We start from the raw sequence: 17,856 nt of genomic DNA on the forward strand, positions 1-17,856 counted from the left end.
TTCTCGAACGTTTAGGAAATTTACGGGCAGCAGGCAGACACGCTCGTAAAGTTCCCTAAACCATCTACTTTTGCAGGTAAAATAGGGCTCTAGTAAATTTCTTTAAATAACATTGATCTCAGGAAAGAATGATTAAAACATGCTTCCTGTAGAACTTTAGAGTCAACATTGCCATTTCTATGTTCATTGCATTTCAGATTTAGTTAATGAAACACACTCAGACCGACTCGAGAGCCCTTTATGTGCGTGAATCAATCAGGTCCTATATAAAATTTGAGTTTTACGGGTCCTTCTCATCTTGATGTGCTGTGGCATTTTCTGCCGACCACCAGACACTACAATTTATATCATAAGCGGAGTGAAGATGGAGTTTTATTTAGCTTCGTGACCTTTCAGAGACATGTAGCACGTTTGTCTGTCACTTCGACAGTCTTTGTGTGTGTGCTGGGCAGATTGTTGTTTACTGTGTCGACAGTGTTGGTTCTAATGTCATCTTGAAGTGCTCTATTAGTGGAGTGCGCGAGTTACAGATCTTGGAATCTGAAAAGACTCTTTCATCTCCTTCCGGTGTTTTACTGTATATGAAAATGTGTGGATAATCAACACATCTCTGCTTTATAGACTTTAAACGCCACTTCTCGTTTTTCCGTCTCTGTATTTATCTTAAAAATAGACCCGTGCACATTTACACACAGATGCTGAAACCTGCAGAGTTATTGTGTTGGAGGGAGCAAAATAATAGTTGTTTTAAAGCACTTTTATCTGCATCAGGGCCAGTTTACTCTCGCGATCCTCAAAAACGACAATTTCCGTCCCTATATGAACAGTATGTGCCCTCTGCCACACCTGCATCAGTGCAGTCAGGAATGATTATGAATGCCACATCGTATAAAGAGTTTTAATGTTATAAATAATGCTGGTATTCTGTGTCTTCACTAAAACTGCAGCGTATCACGTGCGCTCTGCCTCTCTCTTTCTCTTCATCTCTTTCTTTTTTCCCGTATTTGCAGAATACACCGACAGTCTGTGTTAATTTGTCAGACATGATCAGGACACTATAGAAACAGAAGTTTGATTGTGGGAGTGCGGCGTTCAGCTGCTGGGGCTGATTACTTACTGGAACATTTGATGTCTACAATGTGCTCTAATTCGCTGTTGTAATGGAAGTCATCAGCACTAATTCTCAGCTTTGATTTTCCACAAAAGATGATGATTTAGCATCGCCCGGGGTTCCTCCGACACCTGATGTTCTCCTCTCAGGCTTGAAAAGCAAATTTTTTTTTTTTTTTTTGAGTACACATTTATTACAGTGGTCCATTTATTTATGTTTCTGTGGTCATTCATTTTACATAATACCAGAGGACTGTCTTTATGAACAAGTGCTGATAATGAGAGATAACGGTTCCATGTTACTTTTGTACTCTAACATTGAGTTAGCTTCAAGTTTACTTGGCAGCCATCTTTGTAACAGCACTAGCCAACAATGGAGTGGTGCAGGGATGACGTATTCTTGGAGGCCAACCCGAAAGTTAGCGCTGCACTTGTTCCCTCGACCGAAAGCCGATGTTTCCCATAGACTTTTGGAAGATCGCAAAAAAATAAGATCTGTGATTAACATAGGTTTATGATTTTTACATTTTTAGGCTATCCAGATAATCTTTACAAAATAACACAACATTTGTTCCCTGGTAAGTATTACTCAGTGAATGAATATACATTTTTAGAGATTTGTGGTCATGTTGCATTATTTGTGAGATTTATATGCGCGACGGTGTCTAACTTCCCCGCCAAAGGTTGTAGTCGCTTTAGCAACTTGTTAGCAACCGCCGTTTTTAAGACACGATAAAGCTTTAAAAAAAATCACAAGCGGTTGTAACTGGTGTGTTTTATGTAATAGATTAAAACGTGAAAATATTTATAGGTTTTGTAACCCACAAAATTTATTTCAGGCGATTTACCAAAACCCATCTAAAAAACCCATAGACTGGGTTAATAGAACCGGAAGTGCTAAAATGCTAACTCACTTCTGGGTTTACAAAAATACGTCATCTCTGAGGTACTCTATACAAGTACAAGTATTTGTTTCAAAGACCTGTATAGCCCACTGTGTTTGGCTTTTTTTCTTATTTATCGTATTATATATTTTCTAACACTTTACATTAAAGTTAACATGGAATAACAATAAACAAAATGTCTGCAGCATTTATTAATCTTAATTTTAGCACTTATTAGTGCATTATTAAATCAAACGTTTTAACTGTTAACATTAGTTAATGCACAATGAACCACATGAACAATTCCATGGGCATTACTTTTGACTTACTATTACCAAAAAATGAATACATGAAAAACTTTATTGCTCATTGTTAGTTCATGTTAGCTAATGCATTTACTAATGTTAACAAATACAACCTTATCATAGAGTGTTACTACTGTATATACTATATTTTTGTAACATGCATTTGTACAATATACATAATATGATTTAGCGACCTTTTAAAGTGAATAACAATAAATAAATTGGATTCTGGAGTTTTTCCATAACACAAAAAAAGAACAAACATAATCAACACGTATAATGTATCCCAGCACACCTTTCAAACACTGACACACAGTATTTTCAGGATTTCTCATGGCTGCTACAGTACATCTTCAACCAGTGTTGTCAATGCAGATTCAGCGTCAGAGCGCTGTGCAGTAGTAAAGGCAGGTCCCCCGGGGGCTTCAGCCAATACGCTTCATGTTTGGGGCTAAATTGATTTGATTGAGTGTGCTAGTGACAATGTATAGTGTGAAGGACTTGGTAATGTTGCTAGAGAATTAGTGCCCCATGATGAATTGTGCTACAGAGCAGGTCTGACAGGCCCGTGGTGGTTTACTTTTAGCTGCGTAGTTTATACTCATTTAAACATCAATGTCTTTTTCTCTTTCTTTTCACCCCCCGTGTGACAGCGCAACTCACTGTTGAATGGTAAAAAGATGAAACTTCGCTGCCGCTTGTTTTTACAGAGCTAATCGGGTATTGAGTTCCATGCCTTCACTTTGGGCTTTTTGGAATTTCATTTTCCGGATATTGTCAGCTCCTGTATTTCCACTGGGTTGCAAATGAAGCCGGATTGGAGGGAGGCCAAATTCTCCTCTCTTCAGAGTCAACAAGCAGCGGTCCACCGAGTGTTCCCTATGACAGAGCAATAACAGCAGACGGGGCAAATCTACGATTGCATACAACTGTATTTCTGACTCAATAAAGACAGAAGACACAATGTTCGAGCTTGTTGGGCTGGAGATATTAAACACGCAGAGCTCTTTTTGTAAATGTGTTGGCTCGGGCTGACATAATTCAGTGAAGGGGAATATTGATCCCATCTGCCATTTCTTACCTCAGTCACTTCATAAAGAATCAGATGACTGGGGAGGGACTAATGGGTGTGGCATCGTCCTTCTCTTTTCTCCATTACTTTGCCTCCCGATGGGCTTGATCGGCAGGCTGGCTATACCTCTCCAGAGATGCTAGAGTATCTCTCTGGGCTAGGCTAGCTGTTATTACAAACCTTTCCCACAATTCACCGCTAGATTCCGTTTCAGTATGACAAGCTTTATAAATGCACAATTCCTTCAGCTAAATTATGCCTTGGAAGACCGTCCGTACCAAATTGTAATCGAAGACACCGAAAAAAGGAAATGAGATTATTGATTATTTGAAACGAACATGACAAGGATTGTTAGCAGAACATACTGTACGCAGTACTACATATAATTGGGATATGAAAGACGAAACTGCATGACCATCTCCAGTGTTATGATATGTTTTCAATTAGAGCAGCTTTTAGGATGTCAGGATGATGCAGAATAAATCTTAGTAAAGGTCAAAGCTACAGTACCTTTCAATTGTTAAAGGTGCACACAGCATGTTCTGATCATGTTTTTTTCAGAATCTTTTCTATGCTTTATGTTTGTGGAATAAGGAAAAGCATTAGGAGTATAGGAGCATATGTTTAAAGCATGGCTATACATTTCTAATCACTTTTCAATAAAAGGCCAAGGTTAGTTTAAGTAAAGTGTAAATGCGTTTGTTTGTTTATTTATTTATTAAATCACAAAATGTTAAAAATGACAAAAACAGTATTATTGTTATTATCATTATTATAAACATATTTTTGTGCAAAAATAAAGTAGTATAATACGCAGGCATTGTAGTAATAGTAGTTTGTTTATTGTTCATAGTAAGTTTGTCATAATATTAATAAGCTTATGCAATTAATTCTTAAAGCGGTTTCTTTTTAAGGGTTCAGTAGAGGTTAGATTCTGCACTATTGCTGGCCACTACAGAATAATGGTTTAAAGACACCTCGACTTTATGATTTCTGTTATTATGTTCCTTTATAAATATATTAAAATGACACCATATTTGAATAATGTAATGCCAGAATTAATGCAAAGACATTCAAAAAATGATCAAGTTGAGTTGCAAGTTATTTCACAAGTGATATATTCACTTGTATTATTGTGGCGAGCAGAGAGTTTTCCGCTTTGGTGTCTGGTCTCAGTGGTGGCAGTGTGCACATGAGAGCAGGTTTCTTATTCGTCCTCCAGCGGAGCGGTGGGCCGCACCCTCACCTTCATCCTTTAAACCATCCTGTTTCTAATAAATGTGCAAATCGCGTCTGTTTGTGAACCCGGGAGTTTTTTGCTTGTCAAGGTTACTCCATGGCCATGTTGACGGGAGCTTAAGGGGAGAGAGAAAGAGAGAGAGAGTGAACGAAAAAGACAACTGTTCCTCAGAGACAAAAGAGGTACGTTTTCTTTTCTCCCGCTGTGTGAGAGTGGACGCAATTGCTTGTAATAAATACACACTTCCAACGAAATTGCGCCGTACATCAGAGGAAATAAAAGTGACCTTGACGCCGCTCAGATTAATTTTCTCTCCCCATCAACCTGTGAGTCGACTGTCTCTAACCTGGGTTAGTTATCAGTGGCATGGAAATATTAGTTCATTTCTGTCAATGTTGCCCACGATGACAACAATGCCGGGTGAATGGGACTCTATCCTCCAGGTAGCAACTGCACTCTCCATCTCAGCACATTCAAGGCCCATTACAAATTCCAATTATTGCTCTCTAAGCCATGCAGATCTCTGGAAGCTTCTGCATCTCGTGGTCTGATTTGCTTTGCGGCCCCTTATGATTATATCCACGGGAGCCATAACAGTAGTAAAATATTACCCAACATTTTTCAAAACGTGCTGACTACAACAACACGCAGCTAATTGAGGATTTACTCACCAATAATGACTTATCATACTCTGCTCAGCACAGTGCTGATGTAGGCAGGCTCATTTAGCAAGCCAGAGTTTACCACTTAATGAAGTCTGAAAATGTCAAACGTAGAGGGAAAGAGGACAAGAGGTTGCATATGGATCCGGCCGCTCGAAATCCCCTCGCTGCAGTGTCCCTTGTGTATTTTTTATATATTTTTTAACAGCCCTCATTTGCACATTTGCTTGATGAGCAATTCGGTAAAATTGTGTAGTGGTGCTGTTTTTATTTATGTGTTTGCCAGGTCAGTGGGTTAAGTATCTATCATAACAGTTCCCCGATGATAAAGAATGAAGTGTAATGTATCGCTCTTTTTCTAGTTTCGGGTTTGCTGACTGCTTTACAGTCAGTTTGGATACCTGCCACCACATTGCTGTGGGATCTACTGAAAGCTGTCAATCAGCCTTACTTTTGCCCGACAGCTGCCACACATCGTGGTGCGGGGTCGTCCCTGGATTGTTGTGTGTTTTTTAAATATGTGCTGTTTATCTGCAGTCTGTCTGGCGCCTAGGTGATGCGTTCGGGTAATCTTATGGATTTGTAATGGTGTCTCTCCAACCGGCTATGGTGATGTTTGTGAAGCTCAGGTGAAAGATCTCTACAATAGGGTTGGGAATAGAGAATTGTTTATATGATATTAATATTTTTATATTTTTTGGAAAATAATTTTTCTTGGTTGTGTTGATTTACATTTTGGAAAACATACTGTACTCCTAGTTGGGCAGAATGTGTTTGTTTTGTGTTGCTATTTTGTACTACGCTTCAGTAAGAATCATTAATGAAATGGTTAAGGTAGCACAATCATTAAGTGAAATCTGAAATCAAAGCCAGAATCGCTAAATCCTTTACGATTCCCATCTCCACTCATCAGGCACCTGTTGTGTCCCACAGGGGTCAGTTCTTGGCCCCCTTCTACTCCTCATCAGCATGCATTCCACTAATTGAGATTATACACAAAAGAGGCATACATTTCCACAGATATGCTGACAATAAACAGCTGTACTCCCAGCTCATCCCTGGTAGCAGAAAACTCAACAGACCTCCATAAAATCGGCATTGAAACAGTAATCACAACTTGTACCTGCTTTTCACTTTATTGAAGTGTTCTTAATCCTGTATATTTTCTTCTCTGTTTAGGACTCAAAGATAGATTGCGTCACACAATGAAATGTGCTTTACATGCTAATTTTATATATTAATAAGATAACAGTAAAGCATGTACTGTCAGTTACTGAAATATGTTACCCAGTGTGTGAAATCCAAAGTATGAGAAAACAAGCATCAAACTTTAAACATTAATTTTACTCTAATTTCAATCTTTGACATGGCATTAACTCAGTCAATATTAAAGATATCAAGGTTATAGTTTCACAGAATGTTTTTTTACATTTTGTAAGATGATTTTATGTAGAAAACAACAAATCACAAAAAATTACTTGAGCAGGGTTTTCACAGACTGGGTGACATACATATATGGCCCGTTGATGGTGTAATTTTTCAGAAACTGTTTTGTATGTTTTTATTCTGTTTTTGCTTTACTTACAGTGATGCTAGCTATTGTTCTGTTAGGTTGGCATAGATGAATGGTGGTAGGGATGCTCTAATTGTTTCTCGTGACGGGTTCAGGGAGCTGTCTGGTTTTCTGTCTCATCCGCTTTATAGTGGTTGCAGCCGCTTCTCTTTTCTCCGTGTACAACTAAAAAATAAGTCTGACCCCACTACAAGGGTCACCCCGCTTTTTTCACCTATACAAACATCTTTTCTATATTTCTTCAGTGCGTCTTTCTGACTAACCTCCTTAAAAATCACAGTTCCTTCCTGAGCCTTGAGCCAAACAGCGACGTTGAATGTATTCAATTATGAGGCCGATCCAAGAATAGTTTGGGTTAAATTAGTTGCTTTGTTCAGTCTAGGGCTTGAATGACTGTCGCAGTCAGAGTCCAGGCCCACCATCCTCTCGGCTCCATTTGCAATACTGATGCAGCCTGCGTTACGAGATGTGCCTTGAGTAATGTTCTCATCTGCTGTAAATAACACAACTAATAGTGAGATGCAACCAGGCCCTGCCGTTCCTATTACCAAATTGGAAAGAGAAAGAAACTTGTCAGACTTAGTCACTGCTGCCCAAAATCATTTGAATCTTTTTACTGAGCTGAGACCACTGGAGAGCTCGACAACATGCAGGCATGTGGTACAGAGCTTCATTCTGTACAGTTTTGGGAAATGAACACAAGACAGACCTACTCGGGTAGTTTTCCGTCTGACTGCTTTAATGAATTGTGTTTATGCTTTCTGTTTTCATGCATGATCTTGTTGTTTTGTCTATTTCATTCATCCTGTTCCGCATTGTCTTTCTTTTTTCCCCATAATGCCACTAAAGCATACCTAGATGATGATATGGATGATATTGACGACCCCTTTGGTGATATTCCATTCAGTAAGTTACAATTAACCTCAACCCCTGTCAATGTTTAAAACATTAGAAATTGATTATTTTGCCACAACCAGTGTTTAAATCGTGTCATAGTTTCTCTAAACTCACACATGCTCATGATATTCTGTCATTATAATGAATTCTCACTGCTGATACAAATTGTCTAGAGTATCCAGAGTATATTATCATTTTGTAATCAGCTACAATTGTGTTTTTTTTTACAATTGTGACTTGATTAGTTTGACCTCAAAGCAGTGATGAAATTGACATTTTCTACGGCTGTTTCACTTAAAATACTACCCAGTTTTACCTATAAAAATACAACTGTTGACTTTGTTATAACCAGACTCTTAAGGGAAACATGTAGATAATTACAGTAAGTATATAAGCATAAGTTTGTCATTTAAACATGAATAACCGCGCTGTGAGCTTCATTCTGTATAAATACACAATATTTTGCACATTTAGAATATTCTAACAGAATATCAATGACTTACTACTGATTACAGGTTGAATAAATGAAGACCATTGGCATTATTTTAGGGGAAAACCTCCCCCATCCCTTTAGCTATTTAACAAGGGGGTTCTCTTATTTTTATGGGGGGTCTGGGATCCCTGGGTCCCCCCTCAATTTAAACACTGGTCCTAGATAGAATTCAATACCCTGTCCTTGAAAAACGTATTTCTTCTGTGTTTTATGTGTTGTGTTGTCTTGTGTTTGTGGGTTGTGGTTTATGTGCACAATATTTGTTATAATGTAGATTTGCTCACTAGTTTATTTAATCTCTCTCGAATTGCTTTCCCTGGACACTACTCAAGGCATCCGAACACTCTTTCCTGGCTTTCAGAAAGGTACATGCAGGATTAAAGTAGTTAGTGGTTAGTTAGTCTTGGCGAAATTAGTATGAGATGGGTTTGTTGCAGTTTTTGGAGTTGAAAGTGTTGGATCCATTCGCATGGCACGGCTCTATTTCGCCACTCTACCACTTACCCACGGCAATTGTTCATTTCGTTTCCTGTATTTGAAGAAAATTTCCCCACAGGCTTACTTTGCCTTAGATCCAAACCTTATTTGCGTTGTCTTGAAGCATGGATTCATGGGTAATGCTTTCTTATTGAATTTTAAAGTTTTCATTTGTAGCCAATTACACCGTGACAGCGGACCGCATTCCGACCGGCTTTCTCTCATTCCGAGCGAAAGACTCCAGACTCCCAAAACAGACTGCTTAAACATATTAACAAAACTAATCATATCCCTGATCATAAGAATAAGCACCCAGAACTGAAATCCTCCCATGGATAATGGATCAACTCCTTGCATAGACGTGACGTCTACATATGAATATAAAATGCAGACATTGTATGATGAGGAATATAAAAGACCCATCAGGCAGCGCTCGGCAGAATCAGACGGGGAAGAGGTGAGATTTCATCTGATCTCAAACAATCACAGGGCTTCAGAAATGGAAAGAAGCGCCTCTAAGGTGACCTTGTGAATGCAAAGCTCATTGGTTGCCATGTGGAGCTGCAAATCAGAGTATTCGAAATAGCATTAGTGATGAACATTATTATTTATAATCTGTGTTTCTTCTCGCTCTGTTAGTGATGCGGGGTGGTGCTGCTTATGGAGAGAGGGATATTGAAATAAAATACACACACACCGAACACATACTCTTAGAGAGCCACACGTATCCGCCCCTGATCAAGTCGATCAAGACCCAGAAGAACAGAGTACGAGACCCGGTCCAATCAGTGATGCTCACCGGGTCTGATTGATTTGCTCATTTCTCTTGTCTGTCTCTCTTTCTCTCTCTCTGGTCCTGTGGCAGTCTTTCTCAGATTGTGTCTCTGGGAAAGTGTGAGACTTTCATCCCTCCCTCATCACAAGCCTCCACATTATGAACTCCATTAATCACTATTCTTTAACAGACTCTGTAACCAATTAGTTTCGGTGTTTGGTGAAAACCAGGATTTTCAGTCCATTTATCACGGGCATTGTATAATTATTAGAACAATTACCTCCTAGGCAAAACGCCTTGTTTCTGTTTTCCATCAGGGGACATGAAGGGCCTGCGTCCTCCCGGTCCTCAGTCCTAAATAGTTCTGCAGCGAAAGCTTAATTTGTGTATTGCATTTTGATTGTAAGGTGGCAAAGGATAATAATGAGTATTTGTTTCACTTTGGGGCCTTTTAATGCATCTCATTGTGCTTTGTTTTGTAGTTGCCTTGAGGCAGCGGAACTGGAGGATGTTAAATACTGTCACCGTTGCACAGGGTAGAGATGAGACATAAAGCAGGCCTCAGTTCACTGAACACAAGATTGCTTGAATATCTATACATCTATATGTTATGCATTTATGTATAGTATGTACATAGTTTGTTACATAGAAAATAATATCGAGTTTATATTTTATAAATGACAAATTTATATACTGGAAAAAATTATGCTGAATCTCTGAAGTTGCAATGCAGAAGTTTTAATTGGGGGTGTCATGCAACTATTGTCTTCATTATCTGCAATGTGTATCGGACAGTCTATTAAAGAAATTTTAATTATTTTTCATTTACTCACCCTCAAGTTCCAAATCTGTATAAATGTCTTTGTTCTGATGAACACAGAGAAAGATATTTGGAAGAACGCTTGTAACCAAACAGTTCTTGGCCACCATTGACTACCATTGTAGGAAAATTCTCTTTGTAAATGTTTTTGTTCTGTTGAACACAAAATAAGATATTTTGAAGAATGTAGGAAAGTAAACAGTTATGGGGCACTTTTGACTACTATTGGCATTTTTCTTACTATGGGAAATGTTTGTTTACAAGCTTCTTCCAAATATATTTTCTTTAATGGTGGGTGTGGCATCTCAGGCTTCACCAGGCACTCTGAGTTTGGTGTCTAATGTCCTTCTAGACTCCGAAGGAGCCCTCAGCAGTCACACTGTTAAATAATTACAGCGGTAAAGCCATCTGGCCATCAGTAATCCCAGGTAACGGCTTCAGACAGCTCCCCCTGTCATTATAACATTAGGGGTTATGCTGTACGGCTAGCATATGTTGCCTTACATTGAGACGTAATATTTTCATGGTGCGCTGTAGAACTGCTTGACTTGTGATAGTAGTGGGCTTTTATTCCCAGCGTTGGCTTTTAGACTTGTCAAGGAGGTATTTTTTCACACCTACTCTCAGTATTCTTCCTTTCCTTCAATATTGTTCCGTCACATGTCTTTCAGATTCTTGCCGTGAAGTTGATGGCCTGGTTTACTTCAGTTTTGCCAGAATCTTCTGGTTTGTTAATTAACGGGTGTATCAGGGTGTAATGATCACTGTGTCTCACTCTTTCCAATTTGAAAACACTGCAGGAGAGAAAAATGAAACTCAAACAAACAAAAGGGAGGGAATAACTATGTCAGTAGTGGCAAAAAGTGATGTTCAACTTTAGAAAAAGTACATATTCACTATTAATTCGATTATTTTAAAGATTCATTAAAATGTATGCATGTTGCATTGGTGTGTTTGGAGTTTAAAGTGAAGCTCAGCGTCAGAAGGATTTAAAGAAGTCTGGCAAAAAATTACACATGTGCAAAGTTTATGAAGATGTAGCTTAGGAGAATGCCTACAAGATATTACCATGAGAGGATTCACAAATACTTATACAATTGTAGATAAAACAACTGTAGTCAAAGTATGCTTTATTTCCTGTGAGCCTTTCTTTCTTGTGAGTTTTTTTAATACTAGAATGAAACCACTGTTGTTTGCTGTTTTGTCAAATTCTTTTGTTCAGTAAATACTATAGAACTTCCATGTTGATGGAACTGAGGGTGTAGTTAGCCGTTGGTTGCAATTTGCAACCTCACCACTAGATGTCACTAAATTTCAAACACTTGGCCTTTAAATGCATTTTCTTAAGTTTGATTTTTTTTTTCCATTTAAGCACAGTGGAACCTTATGTGACAGTAACTGTGTCAGTTGTCAGAAGACTTTTCCCCATCTATCGTGCACAAATTTGGAGATAAAAGGCTAAAAAACCTTGTTTTGGTAGTTTGAGACATCCATGAACTGTGACTCTTATGGAACACAAAGGGAACAGTATCTGACAGCAACTTCTCAGATTTCAGATACCGTTCCCCCTTAAAACTCAGAGGCAGCAAGGTCTAAATCCATGCACAGCCTCACAATCTCTGCAGTTGCATGGCGGATGACTGATCTTTGCTTGTAACTCAGAGTTTCTAGGTTCAAAGTGTGGTTTGTGTGATTTTTTCCTCCATTTAATCACAGGGTAACCTTACGTGACAGTAAGATTCTCGGTTGTCAGAATAGTTTGATGCATGCACATAAGCAACACTATCTCATGTACATCTTCATATTTACATAGACAATCTAAAATTTCACGGGCACAGAGACTGCATGTTATACATGAAAGTGTAATATTGCAAGGGGGTAATCTGGGGGCAGGATCTGTTTTGCCCACCTGTCTTGACTCTACCCCCTTAAACTAATACATGGATGCACATATGTACAAAAACAATTAGTCTGATGCATGCACACAAGCAACGCTGTATGTCGCATGTACAATTTCATCATATTTATATAAAGTCTAATATTTCACGGGCACACAAACTACATGCTATGAAAAAGAGTGTAAAATGTTGAGGGGGTAATTTTGGAGCAGGGTCTGTATTGCCCACCTGCCTGGATTTTACCCCCTTCAAACTTATGCGTGGATGCACGTATATACATAAGCAATTAGTTTGATGCATGCACACAAGCAACACTGCATTTCTCATCAGGAATTCATTCATAATGGCACAGGTAGTCTAACATTTCATGTGACAGCAAGATTCTCAGTAGTCAGAATACCTTCCCCCAAACGGGCTAACAATCTCAGAAACATCTTGCTTTAGGGTCAAGATCAGCAGTGTATGGCTGAGACATGTATGAACTGTGACTTTGATGGAACACAGGGGAGAACCGTTTCTGACAGTAACCTTCTTAGCTATCAGGAATGTGTCCCCCTGTTAATTGAGGGATAGCAAGCTCTAAATTCAAGGGAGCTTTTCGAAGAGTTGCAGTTTGTGGAGTGTTTATCTGCTGTTTGCTTGTGTCTTGGAGGTCCCAGGTTCAAGCACTGTTTTTTAAAATATTTGTCTCTTTTTAAACACGGGGAACCTTATGTGACAGAAACATTTTCAGTTGTCAGAGTACATTCCCCCATCTATCATGCACAAAGATAAAAGACTGAGATAAAAGACTGAAAATCTATCTTAGAACACTCTTGTTTTGGGGTTAAAAGTCAGCAGTGTCATATTGAGACATGTATGAAATGTGACTCTTATCGAAGACTGGGAGAACTAGAGACATCAAGGTCTAAATCCAAGTACACCCTCACGAGGTCTGCAGTGGCATACTGCTCTTTGTCTATGACTTGAAGGCCTTATTTTGCAGTATTTTTTTTCTCAATTTAAACACAGGGAAACATTATATGACAGTAACATTCTCAGTTGTCAGAAAAGATTCCCCCATCTATCATGCACAAATTAAATAAATAAAATAAAAGGCTGAGAATGTCAGAACTCACCTGTTTTGGGGTTAAGAGTCAGCAGTGATAGTTTGAGACATGTATGAACTGTGACTTTTATGGAACACAGGGGGAACGGTATCTGACAACATCTTCTCAGTCGTCAGATACCATTCCCCCTTAAACAGAGTCAGCAAGGTCTAAATCTGGCACACCCTCACCAGCTCTCCAGAGCGGATGACTTCTCTTTGCTTATGACTTGGAGGTTCTACCTTTATCTATTTTATCCAAAATGACTTACACTGCATTATACTATACATTTGTATAAGAGTATGTGCAATCCCTGGGATCGAACCCATGACATTGGCGTTGCTAGCGCCATTCTCTAACCACTGAGATACAGGAAAGCCTCTAGTTTCAAGACCTGCTTTTGTATCATTGTTTTCTCCTTTTTAACACAGGGGAGCCTTATGTGACAAAAACATTCCTAGTTGTAGGCAGAGGTGGAAAAAGTACAAAAATATTATACTCAAATACAAGTACTACTACATTGATGAAAGTAAAATTACCAGTCAAAAAATCTACTCAAGTAAAAGTAAAAAGTAGCTTGTGTAAAATTTACTCAAAGTAAAAGTTACTTAGTTACTTTTTAAAAGCTGGAGGGGGACCTCTCCTGTTTTGTGCAACACCAACAATAGTCATCATAGTGCCTAATTTTATATATTAAAACAGGTTACAAGTGCACTGCAACCAATAAAGATTTTTTTGTCTTGTTTTGCAGAAATATCACAGAATCATATAGCAGAAATATTAACTAAACAATTATTAAATCAATATACATTTTCTTCAGAAGCAAAATTAAGCCTTAAAAAGATTTTAAGCCTTGTTTTCTTAATAAATTATCAATGTACAATGGTACACACTGCTAAGTTTGAGTAGTAAATGTGATGCTTGACAGTTGTAACCCGGTCATTACCATGGCAACATTTTTACCGTTGATCGCAGTGAACAAGGAACATGAATCCCATTTCCAAGAGTTTAATCTGTTTGATACGTATCTGCTGTTTTCGGCCAAAGACTGGTTAAGTGGGGCAATTTTAACTAAAACACAGACAGAGACGCTGTGTTTGTCTATGTTCAGAGCTTCACAGTACGCTCTCGCGGTGTTGCCATGTTTACATATTTTTTAGAGCTTCGCATTTGTTGTTTAGTCTTTTCTTATGAAGCTGCATATACATTATATGGTTAATAAAGTGAACAGTTGCGCGTAGTGGTTACGCTTACAGAAGAGCGAGACATACGATTCACGTTTAAATATGTCATTAAAGCAGAAGTTGTTCAGTTCGGTTCCATACACACTGCGTAAATGTGGTGCAGACAGATTAGTGAACCGTGCGTCTACAAAATGGGATTAAACACTTAAAATATGCATTATAAGCATTATGCACCAATGTCGTTTTGACTTTTACTAAACTGTCCAAACTTCTTATTAGTTACCAATGCAACAAGGGTACGAGCAGTATTTAAACAAATAATATTTATCTTATTGTACCTCTACATTCTTGCACATAAGGATTTTTAGAAGATGCTAGTTTGCACAGCGTCCATAATCCTGTCTTGAAGCTGAAATGGTTGCTTAAATATGGCCAGAGGTTTACTTCATTGTCTTCAGCAGTCTGAGTTCGATGGGGTTTCATCTTTAGGACAGGTGCACTAACTTCTCCGTTTCCATTGCTCTTCTGGTATTGGCACAAAAACTCTCGTGCCCATCATTCACTGGAGTAATTTCTCGTCACGTTTTTTAAATATAAAGATGTACAATACGTCACACAAATCATACTTAAGTACAAGTAAAATTACAGATTTTAAAAGCTACTTAAAAAAGTACAAGTACACAAAAAACCTACTCAATACAGTAACGCAAGTAAATGTAATTTGTTCCTTTCCACCTCTGGTTGTAGGAATACTTTTCCCCATCACAATATCAAGATATTTGCACAAATGTAGAGGTAAAAGGCTGAAAATTTTAGAACACTCTCATTTTGGGGTTAAAAGTCAGCAGGGGGAACGGTATCTGACAGCAAGTTATCAGGTGTCAGAGACCGTTCCCCCTTTGAACCTGAGAGACAGCAAGGTCTTAATACCAACAAACCCTCATGAAAGCTGTAGTTGCAGAGCAAATGACAGATTTTTTTCTTATGACTCATAGGTTCTTGGTTCAATGTCTGCTTTTGTGAGATTTTTTCTCCATTTAAACTAAAGGGAAACCTTATGTGACAGTAACTTTTTTAGTTGTCAGAATACCATTCCCTTGCACAATATGCACAAATTTGCACAAATGTAGAGATAAAAGGCTGAAAATCTCAGAAATCTCTTGATTGTGGTTAAAATTCAACAGTGTAAATTATATGGGTGGCCATATAATCTTTTCATAGATTATATGCATACTTCATTTTAATGTGAAAGGTGCACAGGTACTGTACATTACACATCTCATATTATTGCGTCCTTAAGATGAATCACTTAATTTTTTTCTCATTTCTGTAAGTATGGATAAAAGCAACTGCTAAATGCCTAAATGTTAATGCACACTACGTCTCCTTGCTCTATTCAGTGTCTTATGCTTCTCGCACTGCTTTGATGCTTGAAATGTCAAAGACCTATTGTAGGGGTTTGGGAAACAGGCCTTTTGCAAATTTCGCCCACGGGCACAGCATAAAGATGGAGTACATTTCTGGTTGTGGTGATAGATGGTATAAATTAATGTTTACCTCCCCCTCTGGCACAACAATTCTTTGTTTCTCTCGAAGCTAAGCTAAGCAGTTGTATTTCTCCAAGTTTTTTTAATGTTCAGTTTTACAAGGCAGTAAGCGTTCTGGAATTGTCTGCTAAAGATACCATTTTGAATTGATCTAATATACCGAATTTACCTCAGCCTTCTAGAATGTTGTCTCTCAGAGGGCTGGTTTTGCCAGATCAGGTAAGCAAGTCTGGAGACATTAGCTTCCAGACGGACACAGAAGAGACATGGCTAGATTATTATTCAGTCCTTGTCTCCTGGAAGATGTTTCTTCTCAGCCCTAGGCATGATGGGATGCCCACCCTGGTGAGCTGAAGGCCAGCCTCCGTCGGCTCAGTACGGCCCCCAGCAGGGCTTGGCGGGTGGGCATAACTGCATCAGTGTGACGCTCAGGGATGCAGGCAGGATGGCAGATGTGCCTATTAGTACAGTGAGTACTCCCAGCGGCGTGTCTGACAATCTCCAAGATAGCCTTTGCCCTCTTCCTCTCAGGGTGACCAAAGTTGCACCAGCCTCCGGTTGATTTCCAGGAAAGTTCAGGCTTGGCCACCTGAGAACTTAAGGCTTTAGCTTCTGCTAAAACTGCCTCCGTTCAATCATAACTCTCAAAAATCTAAACCTTTATTCACCCATCATACTGCAAAGTTCAATCCTGTTTAGCGTGTTTGTATGTGTGTGTGTGTGTGTGTGTGTGTTTGCATGTTTCTATGCTTCCCACAGATGGATTGCTTGTAGCAAAGGTTGGTTTAAGCTTAAAATTTTATCCCTTTTAACACCCTAAAGTCTTTCTGCCTTGCTCCTAAATCCTATCAGTATTCATCCAAGCTGCCACAGTACCCTTTCACACCCAGGGCACCGTATCCCGGTGGGCTCCCCCACGAGCCCCCTGCTGGCCGTGTACTCTCACTGCAGGATAGGGAGGGGGCCCCCTCGTGCATCCCGTTGGTGTTCTAATCCGGATTGATCTGCACGGCACGCGGCCTCATCGATCGAGCCTCTCCAGGCTCTAACAGAGGCCCTGCGGTCTGAGTCTGCGTTGCATCCTGTTGGCAAGCCTGCGCCTGTGCGCAGGCTTGTTTGTGTCATTATATGTGTCGAGGCATCCTCAAATTGTTGTACTTCCATTCGTTATTCTCTGCACCAAGTCCTGGCATAGATTTACCTCCGATCTCTCTCACCTGTGGTCATCCACGGGGTCTCATTTCTCCTTGGGTTTAGCTCTGGTTCATCTAAACCTGCCATGGCCGGTCAATAAACTAATCGTTACCTAATTGGATTAAGTGATCTTTGTGACTTAGAGAGCGTATGAAAAAAGATTGTTTCTCTTTGATTAAAGAGGGGATTGTGTGTTCATAGGCGGTGATCGTATTGTTTTTTTTCCATGTTTGCAGAGATGAAAGCAATAAAGACCTGTATTTGACTTTACTAAATCTTTAATAGTGTCATGCAATGAAAAATTATGAAGAGATTCAGATTTTAGTGATACAAAACCAATGGGGTGGTGCTGCTCAAGGGACTGACAATGTTTGGAAACAGATGAGCCAATCATAGGTAACCTCTCCAATACCTCTGCAGACAGTTCCCATGGCAATAGGGCACCTGATGGTTGCGGTTCCTCAGGGAAATAGCGTAGAACTTCTGATATGACACTTTCCCTTGGTGACACTTGCATCTTTGGAGATGAAAAAAAAAGATCAACGCTATAATAATTGGCAGCTGAAGAATTGAGAAGAAAAGCACTTATCAATGCCTGTGATGTTGCAGCAAAGGCGAAACATTTGATCTCACAACA

General features: G+C 39.1%; 1 protein-coding gene across 11 annotated transcripts in view; it reads left to right on the top strand.

Moving 5' to 3' along the window:
* tenm2a (teneurin transmembrane protein 2a) overlaps positions 1-17,856 on the top strand; it is a 429,048-nt gene that overhangs the window by 225,573 nt on the left and 185,619 nt on the right. For 4 of the 11 annotated variants that reach the window (XM_057348979.1, XM_057348978.1, XM_057348982.1 and 1 more), the window contains exon 4: positions 7,696-7,752. The exons of the other annotated variants lie outside the window; for them this stretch is intronic. In XM_057348979.1, the coding sequence (XP_057204962.1) occupies positions 7,696-7,752 (57 nt within the window). The remainder of the gene's footprint in view (positions 1-7,695; positions 7,753-17,856) is intronic. 11 annotated transcript variants of the gene reach the window in all.

This window comes from Triplophysa rosa, linkage group LG13 (genome assembly GCF_024868665.1).
Source record: "Triplophysa rosa linkage group LG13, Trosa_1v2, whole genome shotgun sequence".
NCBI lineage: Eukaryota > Metazoa > Chordata > Actinopteri > Cypriniformes > Nemacheilidae > Triplophysa > Triplophysa rosa.